The sequence below is a fragment of the Gopherus evgoodei genome, chromosome 4 (genome assembly GCF_007399415.2).
Source record: "Gopherus evgoodei ecotype Sinaloan lineage chromosome 4, rGopEvg1_v1.p, whole genome shotgun sequence".
Classification (NCBI taxonomy): Eukaryota; Metazoa; Chordata; order Testudines; family Testudinidae; genus Gopherus; species Gopherus evgoodei.
This window is the reverse complement of record NC_044325.1, coordinates 66,210,038-66,221,751: the sequence shown is the minus strand read 5'-3', so window position 1 is coordinate 66,221,751 and position 11,714 is coordinate 66,210,038. Positions and strand designations below refer to the sequence as shown.

Sequence of the window (11,714 nt, the reverse complement as noted above, 5' to 3'; positions counted from 1 at the left end):
TCTGACTAGTTCTAATAGTGACAGTGTTCATCACAAAATTACATGTAATTACATGGCTATTACTTCCTTTTTGATTAGATGATATGAGGTTTTCTGGCAGCTGACTTTGTGGTAGATGGAACAATTCAATACCTTTTGGACTCAAATTTCTACAAAGTCTTTCATTAACTAATTTTGCATGTTACAAATTATCCCAATGAAGGATGGACTGGTAGTTGGAGCACTAGCCCAGGCTTTGGGAAGTCCAGGTTCAATTCCCTGCTTCCCCACAGACTTTGTGTGACATTGGGTAGATCACTTAGCTTTTCTATGCTTCATCCTCTGATCTATGAAGATGGGGATAATTGCACTTCCCTACCTCAGAGGGGCGATGTGAAGCTAAATACATTAAAGATTGTAAGGTGCTCGGATACTTTAGTGATGGGGCCCATATAAGAAAGATACATATACTCTTTGTGCTTTCCTCTCTGATGTTTCATTTCAAAATCTATTTAACGAATCCTCTTACTCGGTAGTAGATTTAAATTAATACTTTAGTTTTCAGCTGTCTGTGGAATCTATACTACTGTAACTGCTTTCTCATTTTGTTTCAAGTGCTACAGGGAGCAAAATAAACTGCAACATGAGTATTCTATGATGTAGTCTTTCTCCAACCTCATGTGTTCCCATAGGAATTCCTGTGTAACCCCTGAGGTATAGAAAGGCAGTTTAACATTAGTTACTGTGTTTCAGGAAATCCTGGTCTTTGTCCCTTCTTTGAGTTCTAAAATCTTTGTTCTGTGATGATTCAGCCTCTGGACCTAATTGTGAAGTACTTCTCAGAGCAGGGAATCCCATTCCCCAGAATCGAGATGAGTGATGAAGACCGGAAAAATCTAAAGGAGTGCTATCTGTTTGAAGATGCTGAGAGTCCAAGAGCTCCTATAGTGCTTTTTTTCCCATTGGTAAATGACACCTTCAAAAAATACAAAGCTCCTGGTAAGTTATCAGCAGACAGTAATGTTATCTCCCTGATCAGCCTGTCCTGCCCGTTTCATATTTGAGGACTCTCTGTTGGCTGTATCCTCCTTTCTCATTTCAATATGATCAGCTTTTCCATGGATAAGAATGACCATTTTCACTGAGTCAATGCCACTTAACCATCCATCATTAAAGGTACAGTGCTCATTTTAGCCACACAATTATTTTGATCTCACACACATGATGACTTGCTGTATATAAATGAAAATTAACTTAATCAAAAATGCAAATCTTAAAATGGAGGGTCTGAGAAACACTATATTGTTGAAGCGATGCCCAGAACCACTGCAAGCTTCATTGACATCCAACAAAGTGGGTATTCACCCACGAAAGCTCATGCTCCAAAACGTCTGTTAGCCTATAAGGTGCCACAAGACTCTGCTGCTTTTACAAGATTCATTGACATCTACTGTTTTTGGGGTTTTTTAACACACATTTAAAGGCATGTGTCATACACTTGGGTCTTGACTGGTTGGGAACTTTGCTTTCCACATTGTTGATAAATTGTATAGTCAATTGCTTGACCACACTTCAGTTTGTTATGAAATATACTCAAGAGACCAAATAACCAATGTCGGTCAGGTTCATTGCTATAACTCAGTAATAATATAGTACAGGAAAAAGGTTCTATGTGATACCACACTCAGAGAAGCCATCTTGTGCAGCAGAGTTACATTCACCTTACGCAGAAGGTGTGCTCCCAAAGTTACACCTCATGAGCCATGTTTTTATACCCTGCCGGTTTACAAGCAAAAGATATTGTGTACGTCATCTGAAACGGGATTTAAACGATCAGCTTTCTACTTTGTTTTTCTGGTACGATGGTATACTTCTCTCTCTGTTCTGAACACCTGCATTTCAGGCACCAACAGGCATGAAAGCACCTCCTAGGTTTGTACTAGGGTAGAAGAATCATATGTCTTGTCCAATTTTCTTTGGGACATTCCAATACAGGCCTGTGAGAGTAACTCCCTTTCTGTTGCTGTGGTAAAGAACTCATCTGTCCTGATCTTGACAGCTTTCTTAATTGCGCAAGCCAAAATGTACTTCAGGGGATGCAACAGGTTATGAGATACTTAGCATAAGTGAGCAGCATTATATAAAAATCATAGGCCAATTTAGGCCATATAACTGCTATATTTGTGCTTAATGATATTTGTGCTGAACACTTACTGATACCTTTTATTAATAGATGTATATATGCTAGCCAGCAGTCAATGGTATCAACAATCTGCTCACTGAATGGGTCATCATTTTCCCTTCAGTATGGCCAGCCTGTGTCGGCTGGGTCATTGTTTCACTGATTATAATACATTTTTGAGTGGCCATCTGTCTTTTACATTTTCTCCTGCTCTCAGTATTCCATTTTGTTTTTGCTCACTACCATTGAGGCATCTTTCTTTCTAGATTGGGGAAACAGATATGCAGACCATGTAGGTCCCCGTAAATGATACTCAGAGGGCTGACCTGTAGTAAGCGTTGTTACAGCGGGTTCTTCCTCATCCTGACCCTATCAGCAATCTGGTTTTCATCAGTTCTGGAGAGTGGTGATGTAGAGATTGAAAAACTTGATTTTGCTAGAGATACTTGTATATCCCTGTGGCAATTAACTTTGCAAGCTATCTTGCTAGAGAGAAATCTCCCTCCCTGGCCAATTATTGTCCTGTTAATTGATATAAGCTCCAAACTGCAGTAATGTTTCATGGGTAAAACTTGCAACATTTTTTCCTTAGGTGTGGAACGCAGCCCCACAGAGATGGAGGAAGGGAAAGTTGATGTCTCCAGTCCCCTTTCCCCATATACTACAAGGGAGGTCTCATTCAGTGAAGAGAATTTTGACAATCTGGTGAAAATGACTGACTACAATATCCTGAATAATGAAAACTTGATTATTCAGGCCTTGCGCACAGCAGTGGAACGGAGGAAACAGCAAGCTCCCATATGCTATAAGGGAGCTCTCATTCAGTAAAGAGAATTTTGACAATCTGGTGAAAATGATTGACTACAATATCCTGAATAATGAAAACTTGATTGTTTGGGCCTTGTGCACAGTAGTGGAATGGAGGAAACAGGAAATAAAATAGTCACTCTCCAGTAGACTTAATCTCCCAGGATTCTATTTCTTGTGTCTTCTACTATGTAGAGAGACCAAAGCCTTCTGATGGCTTGCTAATGTTATATATCTAATAGTAGCCTCATTGTCATGCCTCCATAGACTCCAGTTCATCCAGTTAAGTGAAGGTTCAAATAAACAGAGTTTGCTAAATCACATCATGACCAAGACTTTACAGATGGTTCAATTGCAACCAAACTTCACACCTTCAAGGTTAAATTTTAGATTTTCTTACCTTATCAGTTTATCCACAGATATACATTCATTTTAAGTTAAAGAAGTACATCTTGTCATGTTAATAAAATATATAACCCATTAAAAAGTATTTTAACATGCTCACACAAAAATATAACCGTGTCTGAATCATCCTTTTAAAAAGTCAGTAATTCTGCTTTGTTTTCTGCCAGAAATGCTGCTTTGTGAATTGGAGTCTTTATAGCACATAGCTAATCCATTTTGCTGGCACTATTTCATTGTCGTGGACACACAGGAGAAGAGTCTGTCATCATTGATCTGATTATTTGTCTCTAGTCTCTGTTATTTTCAATTGGATCTCTCTGCTGCCCTTAGCACTTCAGTTTGATGACTCTTTGGCATTTTTTAAAAAAATCTGTGAAGTCGTCACTGTCCATAAACAATATCACAGGGTTCAGTGATTTTTGTTACAACTCATTTTCACTGCCACACAAATTGTTAAATAACACATTATTAAAGAAGTAGTTCAAGGTGTATCTTTTCATAGGTTGCCTTGCATAAGGCAGCATGCAGATTATTAGGAATGTGCAACTTTGATAGTGATTTTCAAGATACGTTATTTGTGTGACCAAATGTTGACTAGAAATATTTGGGTCCCAAGTGTTCAACTTGCCCAGCCTTCAGGTAGAAACACCTTCTTTCCCCTTCCCCAAGTAGCCTAAAATACCTCTCCCCACCAGTCTAACCTCTTTTGGAGCTGGCTGGCCCTTCAGCTTCTCCCTGATCTTCAGAAGGTGATAGGCAGCCACAACCCTTGCTATAAATGGTCTTCTAGGGGGCTGCCCTGGGTGGTTCCTCTCTCTCTCACCTTTCTTAGAAACATTTTGTGGGTTGATAGCTGCTTGTGACAACATTCCCACAATCCTGAAGCAGCTAGATCGTTCATGAACTATTCCTGCAGACAATGCTAGCACTAGACAACATGGCTGAGGTGTTCATCAGGCCTTGCCACAGCCTCTAAGGAAACCCCAGGCATTTTCTAGCTGCAGTTAAAGGGCTCATCCTCTTGCTACCTATTTACAACCCAGAGCCAGTGAATCAGAACTGACAGTGAGAATGGGAGTGTTTTTGCTCATGCTCAGGCAGGGTGGACAGGATACTTCTAGCTCATCCAGAAGACTTTTCTGGACATGAGTGGGAGCAAAAAACAAGGCTGTTCCCTCAGAGAAACAGTATTGGGGGGCAGTCAATCGGAACTACTTGAATATTGGATGAAGAGAAGTGGGCCATCATTTTTACTTACTGTAGTAGTTATGCAGTAGGTATGGTCTTGAAAGGATATTATGTAATCCTGTTTTTGTGTGTGTGTTCTGCACCTTTAAACATAGAGAAGTCTCCCTGCCTGTGACAAGGACAGTTGTGAGACAGCCATAATTGTATGTTTCAGGACAAACTCGGTATGTAACAGAGTCAGCAACAGTTGCTCACTCTGTCCTGGAAATCTATATATGTACTTTTGTTGTTTGTTTCTTAATTGGAAATAAAACACATTCAGACTAGAGGTACGTGTTTTACTCTTTGCATATGGGGAAATACAGACTATAAAATGATTCAGGTTTGAAGTGATTTCAATGGCATAGGCAGAATGTTCTTCATTTATTATATCATTTTGCCAGCTACCTTTCAACTCTTAGTTACAGCTATGAAAAGAGAGTTGAAAGATTAGCACTGGTTCTAATTTAGAGAGCAGATGACTAAGAGAATGCATCACAGAGGAATATAAATTATAAATGGTACAATATAGAGATCAGTTGGGTACTCCTATTTATCCTTTTCACAACACACGAACAAGGGGAACTTACAAAAGGTTTACATGAAAAAGGTTTACATGAATACTAAGAATATCATCCATTGTTACATTAGATAGAATAAACATATGCAGATAGCAGTTCTCATGCTCCAGGGCACAAGACAATATATCACTGCCTGGTATTAGGAAGGATCTTTTCCCACAAGCACACTATTGCAATATTGTACTATATGGGGGTTTTACAGTGGGAAAATTTTGCTACAATATTTTTTGTCTGAATTTGTTGATTCAGCAAAATTGAATCATTTTGTGGGGAAGGTTCAATTTGGCTGAAGTTCCGATGGGTCTATTGGAAACCTGACCATTTTACTAGATGCTTACCAGTCCAGCTCCCTGGCAGCTTGGACCACCAGGGTCCATGGCTTTGTGGCAGCTCAGCTCTCCGTCAAGACTGCCTCGTGGTCATGAATTCCAGTGCTTGCAGGGTCTATGGCCCTAGGGTAGCCCACCAGGAGACTATCACAGACAGGGCAACCTTAGTGCTTCTAGTGTGACTCTGGGGCAGCCCCACAGCAGGATAGCCCTGGAACTGTATTCTCTTTTGTGGAGAATGATCAAGTTTTTGGTTATCATTCAGAATGAATCCAGATTTTTAAATATAAAAATCTTTTACAAAACAGAACCTCTTTCCTCACCCAGCTCTATTTTACAATGCCCCCATAAACTTCAGGTATTGGCCACTGTTGAAAATAGAATCCAGTATGGCATTTCCTATAGTGCTGTGTTCCCTTGTGAAAGGGTGAAGATTTCACAGCTGGAAGAAAGAATCACAGTACCATTCAGTCCCTGCTGACTCTGAAGGGACTCTGTCAAGACAAAGTTGCTGTATCTGCCATGGCTTGTAGAATTCATCCCTGCACCAGCGCAAGGACAAGCACATGGACACAGGAGCTATTCAGGAGCTGCTGAGAGTTAGCTTCAGGACTGCTTCAGTTTGGACTCTGGTTCCAGTAGCCGCTATAGTGGCAAACAATTGTTGTTCACGGGCAGAGGGCAGGGGGGCTACCATTTACTTCCCTTGGCAGTGAAGGTGTGTCATGGTATGCCCCCCACTCTAAACCGTAGCATCCAAAAGATAGGGTACTAGCATGAACCCCCCTAAGCTTAATTACCAGCTTAGTGCCTGGTACACTCTGGTCCCCCCAAAACCTTCCCAGGGAACCCCAAGACCCAGACGCCCTGGATCTTAACACAAGGAAAATAAACCCTTTCCCTCACCGTTGCCTCTCCCAGGCTTCCCCTCCCTGGGTATCCTGGAAGATCACTGTGATTCAAACTCCTTGAATCTTAAAACAGAGAGGAATTCACCTTCCCCTCCCTTCTTCACCCTCCCTCCCAGACTCTCCCTGAGAGAGAGAGAGTAATCTTAACACAGAGAGAAATCAGGCTTTTCCTCCCCACTTCTCTCTTTCCTCCCACCAATTCCCTGGTGAGTGCAGACTCCATCCCCTGAGGTCTTACACAAGATAACCCAAAAATCAATCAGGTTCTAACAAAAAGCTTTTAATAAAAGAAAGAACAAAAGTAAAAGTTGTCTCTGTAAAATCAAGATGGAAAATGTTACAGAGTCTTTCAGCTTATAGACACCAGGGAGAGGCCTCCCCCCAGCACAAATACAAGTTGCAACAGAGATACAATTCTTCCAGCAAAATACACATTTGCAAATAAAGAAAACAATCAAAAAGATTAAACCACCTTCCTAACTGGTACTTACTAGATAAAACAGAAGAGGCTGTTTCAGAAATTTGGAGATATCTGCTTAAATGTCTGGTCCCTCTCAAAACCCAGAGAGAACAACAAAAAAACCCAGAAAGCACAAACAAAGGCTTCCCTCCACCGAGATTTGAAGGTATCTTGTCTCCTGATTGGTCCTCTGGTCAGGTGTTAGCCAGGTTTACTGGACTTGTTAACCCTTTACTATCTGTTTATGACAGGGTGTCACTGTTGAGGCTGAGAGCAGTGATTCCAGATGGAGTGCATGGTAGGGTGAAGCTGTCAGGAGCAAGAACTCAAAGGAAGAGCTCTGGTGGCTGGCAGCTTACAAGGTTGCCAGGTGGGAATGAAGGTGGGAGGAATCATGATTTTTTTCAGAAAATTCACTGAGACAAACTTAAAGGCAAAAGGAGTTAAAAATCAAAGATATGGAAGAGCTTTTAACATTCACTGGATCTTTTGTAGAAGTTCTAATACATTTAGAGACCCCCCTCTAATAAGATTACACTAAATTGGTATGAAAAAGTTAACAGTGCTGTCCACTAGCTCTGATGGAGTTTAGTATGTAGAATAAGTCTGACATTTTTGGATTAATTTAATTTTGAGTTACGAGTGGACCATCCCCCTCCCAAAATAAAAGATAACAAACCCCCAACCAGTCCAATTTCCCAAAACTGCTTAATAAATGTGGTAATTTTCTGGTTAGGAAGTTTTGTAGTTGCTGCTTAAAGCATGGCTTTGTGTGTTTATATCCTCACACTACATCGTGTCAGGAGTGAGTGAATCCCTTTCTCTAAAGGAATAAAGGAAAAAAAAGAGACCCTTGCCACCTAGACTAGCAGAGTGGTGAGTGAGTGGGGAAAGTGGAAAATAATAATAATGTAATACAAGGACTGACAACTCCTGTACTAGGATTGCCAGCAATACAAGGACTACACCTAGCAGAGAAATTGGAAAGCATTAATGGAAAAAACAAAAAACGAAACAACAACCAACACCCACACACAACAACAACACCACAAGCTGTACTGGAGATGTAGCCACACCTTTTCACAGGCCTAGGAAAGCCTCCAGGAGAGTACAAAATAAAACTGGTTCCATCAGTAACTCCCTTTGCTTTCACAGCCCATGCTACATCCCTATATCCTTGCTAGGGAAAGTAAAAGAAAAATTAAAGACAATGGAAGATATGGGGATTATTTCCCAGATAGGAGAACCAACTGACTGGTGTGGAGGGATGCTTGTAATACCAACGCATAATGGCAAAATCCAAATTTGTGTGGATCTTGCACAACTTAATAAAAGCATATACAGAGAAAGATGTGGTTCCTACAGTTGACCAGACATTAACTCAGTTATCAGAAGCCAAAATTTTCTCAAAGTTAGATGCTATAACACCTTCTGGCAAATCACTCTGGCTAAAGAATCTATATCATTAACTATATTCATCACCCCATTTGGCATGTCTTCAGCGCCAGAACATTTCCAAAAGAGAATCTCTCAGATCATGTCAGGTTTGCCTGGAATCCTTTGCTATGCAGATGATGTGTTGATATATGGGAGAGAGGAAAATGATAACATGCAGTTTTGATATGCATCCAACAAACTGGCCTCACTCTGAATGAGAAATGTGAATTTGGAAAGGAGCAGATAAAATTTGTCAGCTCCATAATTAGCAAACAGGTTCTTCATCCAGATTCAGGCAAACTGAAAGCATTACTTGCCTTACCTGAACCCCAAAATGTCTCTGGGCATGACAAATCATTTTGTGAGATTTTTACCAAGAAATCTTAAGATATTTCTTTAATAGTCACAATATGTGGATATGGGCTAGTCCACAGCAAAACACATTTCATAAGATAAAAGAACTACTGACATCTCCATCTATTTTGGGACAATATTTGTTAAACTATTCAACAATGATAGCAGTGGATTTATTTTTACAGGCAGGGGCGGCTCTAGACATTTTGCCACCCCAAGCACGGAGGGTTCGCTGGTTCTGCAGCTTCGGTGGACTGCGGGAGGTCCGCTGAAGTTGCGGGACCAGCAGATCCTCTGCAGGCATGCTGCCGAAGGCACCCTGCCTGCAGCCCTAGCGGAAACTGGCAGAGTGCCCCCAGTGGCTTGCCACTCCAGGCACGCGCTTAGAGCACTGGTTCCTGGAGCCGTCCCTGTTTACAGGGTTCAGGAACAGTACTCACACAAAAGTAGATCTGTTGCGTTCATATTGAGAAGCTTCACAGAAACCAGGCAGCTATATTCTTGAGTGGAAAAGAAAGGTGTAGCAGTCACTTGCACCTGTGAATCGTTCACTGCATGTCTGTCTGACTGGAATTTTAACACAGAAACAAGCCCTTAGTGGCATTATTGGATTCAAAAGCTGGATGATCTTCCACCTAGGATTCAAAGATTTCAGCTGTGTCTGATGAAATATCCTTCAACATTGAGCATACTAGGAAGAGCACTCATAGCAGCACGCATTCTATTTAGACCCCCAATAGTTCAGACACAAATGGAAGAAGAAAAAGCTTTAGAGAAAGATGTCGATCTGTGTTTACTTTGTTGTTGCAGCAATACCAGCATGAATTGACAGCTGCCTTCAGCAAATTAGAAATGAGCAACTAAAGGATGATATTTGCCAGAAACTGACTCAACTCTGTCAAAGAGGGAGAGGGTGAAGGAGTCAACTTCCAAGAGACATATTACCATATTGGCAATGGCATTCAAATGGGTGATGGTCTGCTTCTGAAAGGACTGCACATTCTTGTCAGTGTAAAACCACAGATTGTTTTTCTGGAAAGGACACACATATATTATTGTAGTTAGTTACTTCTCCAGATGTATTGAATTGGCTTTTCTTCCACAGGCTTAATCAGCACAAGTCATATAGAAACTAAATAAAATATTTGCAAGACATGGAGTTCCTGTAGTTATCATATCTGGTAATGCACCTCAATTTACCTCTGAAATATTCCTAGCATTTTCGCAGGACTTTGATTTTGATCATTGTATTAGTAGAACACATTATCTACAGAGTAATGGGGAGGTGGAGAGAGCAGTGCAAACTTTAAAAAGACTTCTGCAAAAATCAGTGGGCCCCAATAAAGTACCCCTGGCATATCAGTTAATGCTGCTTGTGTCTAGACCATCTCCAACAGAATTCTGACAGGAAGATGGCTAAGGACACTTTTATGTGTGGTGCCAATATAGCTTAAACCTAAATGACCTGATTTGAAGGAATTTTGAAAACAGGATGCTGAAATAAAAATCCTGCCACAACAAAACTTCAGTGTTCCACACAGAACAAAAGCACTATCCGAACTGAGACCAGGGAACAAAGTTTGTCTCAAGAGTTCCCAGACATTTGGAACTGTTCAGAAGTTGGTGGAAACTCCGAGATCCTACTTAGTGGAGATTCCAAGAGGATTTCTTTGGAGGAATTAGGTTCATCTTCAATATTTTCCAAACACCATGAAAAGAGGATCTGGGTCCTGCAGGTACTCTATCAGGAAGTGAGCCCCTCTGTGAGGAACTCCATGCACATACTCAAGACAAGTGAGAACATGGTGTGGAAGACCGATCAGATTCCCCTCAAAGACTTGGTCTTTAAAATACTGTTCAAGACTATTTAAATGCAGTTGATAAAGGGACATAGTAGTGTAAATAGTGTTAAAGAATTTGAAGTTTATTTTGAATTGTTGTGTTTATATATCCATTGGTGTATAATTAAGTTTTAATCTTTTAATATAAAGAAAGGGAGGTGTGGAGTGGTTAGAGAGTTCCTAGTCCTTCACAATTACCAGAGAAGACAAAGATGTGTTGCATCGAGGAGCTTAATAAAAATAAGAACTTCTTAGTTAGGAAGTGCTCCAGTTGCTGCTTATAGCATGTCTCTGTGTTTCTGTCCTCACACTACATGCTAGACCCAGGACAGACCCCTGCAGGAGCCCCCCCAGATACACCCTTCCAATCTGACAGTGAACCATTGATAACTACTCTTTGAGATAATCTTCCAACCTATTTTATACTCATCTTATAGTTATTTCACCTTGACCATATTTCCCTGTTTTGGTTAAGAGAAAGTCACCCAGGACTGTGTCAAAAGCCTTACTAAATTCAAGATAGATCTTGTCTGCAACTTCCTCCCTATCCTTTAGCCCAGTAACTTTATCAAAGAAGGAAATGAGATAGCCCCCATGGATTTGTCAAGAACAAATCATGGCAAACCTATTATTTGTAACCTTATTAACCTCTAGGTGCTTACAAATTAATTTTTTAATAATTTGTTCCAATATCTTTCCAGATCTGGAAGTGAGATTGACTGGCTTATAGTTCCCTGGTTCCTTTTTGTTCCCTGTTTTAGAAGTAGGTAGGTAATTTTGCCCTTCTTAAGTCCTCTGGGACCTTACCCATAAATTCTCAAAGATAATCACTAGCAGTTCTGGGATTGTTTTAGCTAGTTCCTTTTGTACCCTTGAGTAAATTTTATCAGGTCCTGCTGACTTGCCTACATCTGACTTTATCTAAATATTCTTTAACCTGTTCTTTCTCTATTTTGGCTTGCATTCTTTCCCCCTTGTTGCTGTTAATAATCGTCTTAAGTATCTGGTCACAGTTTACTTTTTTAGTGAAGGAAGACTGAAGCAAAATAGGCATAAAATACCTCAGCCTCCTTAATGTAATCAGTTATTAGCTCTCCTTTCCCCCTAAGTAGAGGACCTACATTTTTCTTTGAATAGAACTTCTCCTTATTTCCTTTCATGTCCTTTGCCAGGTGTCACTCTTTCTGTGCCTTAGCCTTTC

The 11,714-nt window shown here is 40.5% G+C and overlaps 1 protein-coding gene across 1 annotated transcript in view; it reads left to right on the top strand.

Annotated features, from left to right (window-relative positions):
- LOC115651515 (cytosolic phospholipase A2 epsilon-like) overlaps positions 1-2,989 on the top strand; it is a 56,467-nt gene extending 53,478 nt beyond the window's left edge. The window contains exons 20-21 of the mRNA XM_030562596.1: positions 792-978; positions 2,754-2,989. Of these exons, the coding sequence (XP_030418456.1) occupies positions 792-978; positions 2,754-2,989 (423 nt within the window). The remainder of the gene's footprint in view (positions 1-791; positions 979-2,753) is intronic.
- Positions 2,990-11,714: the final 8,725 nt, after the last annotated feature.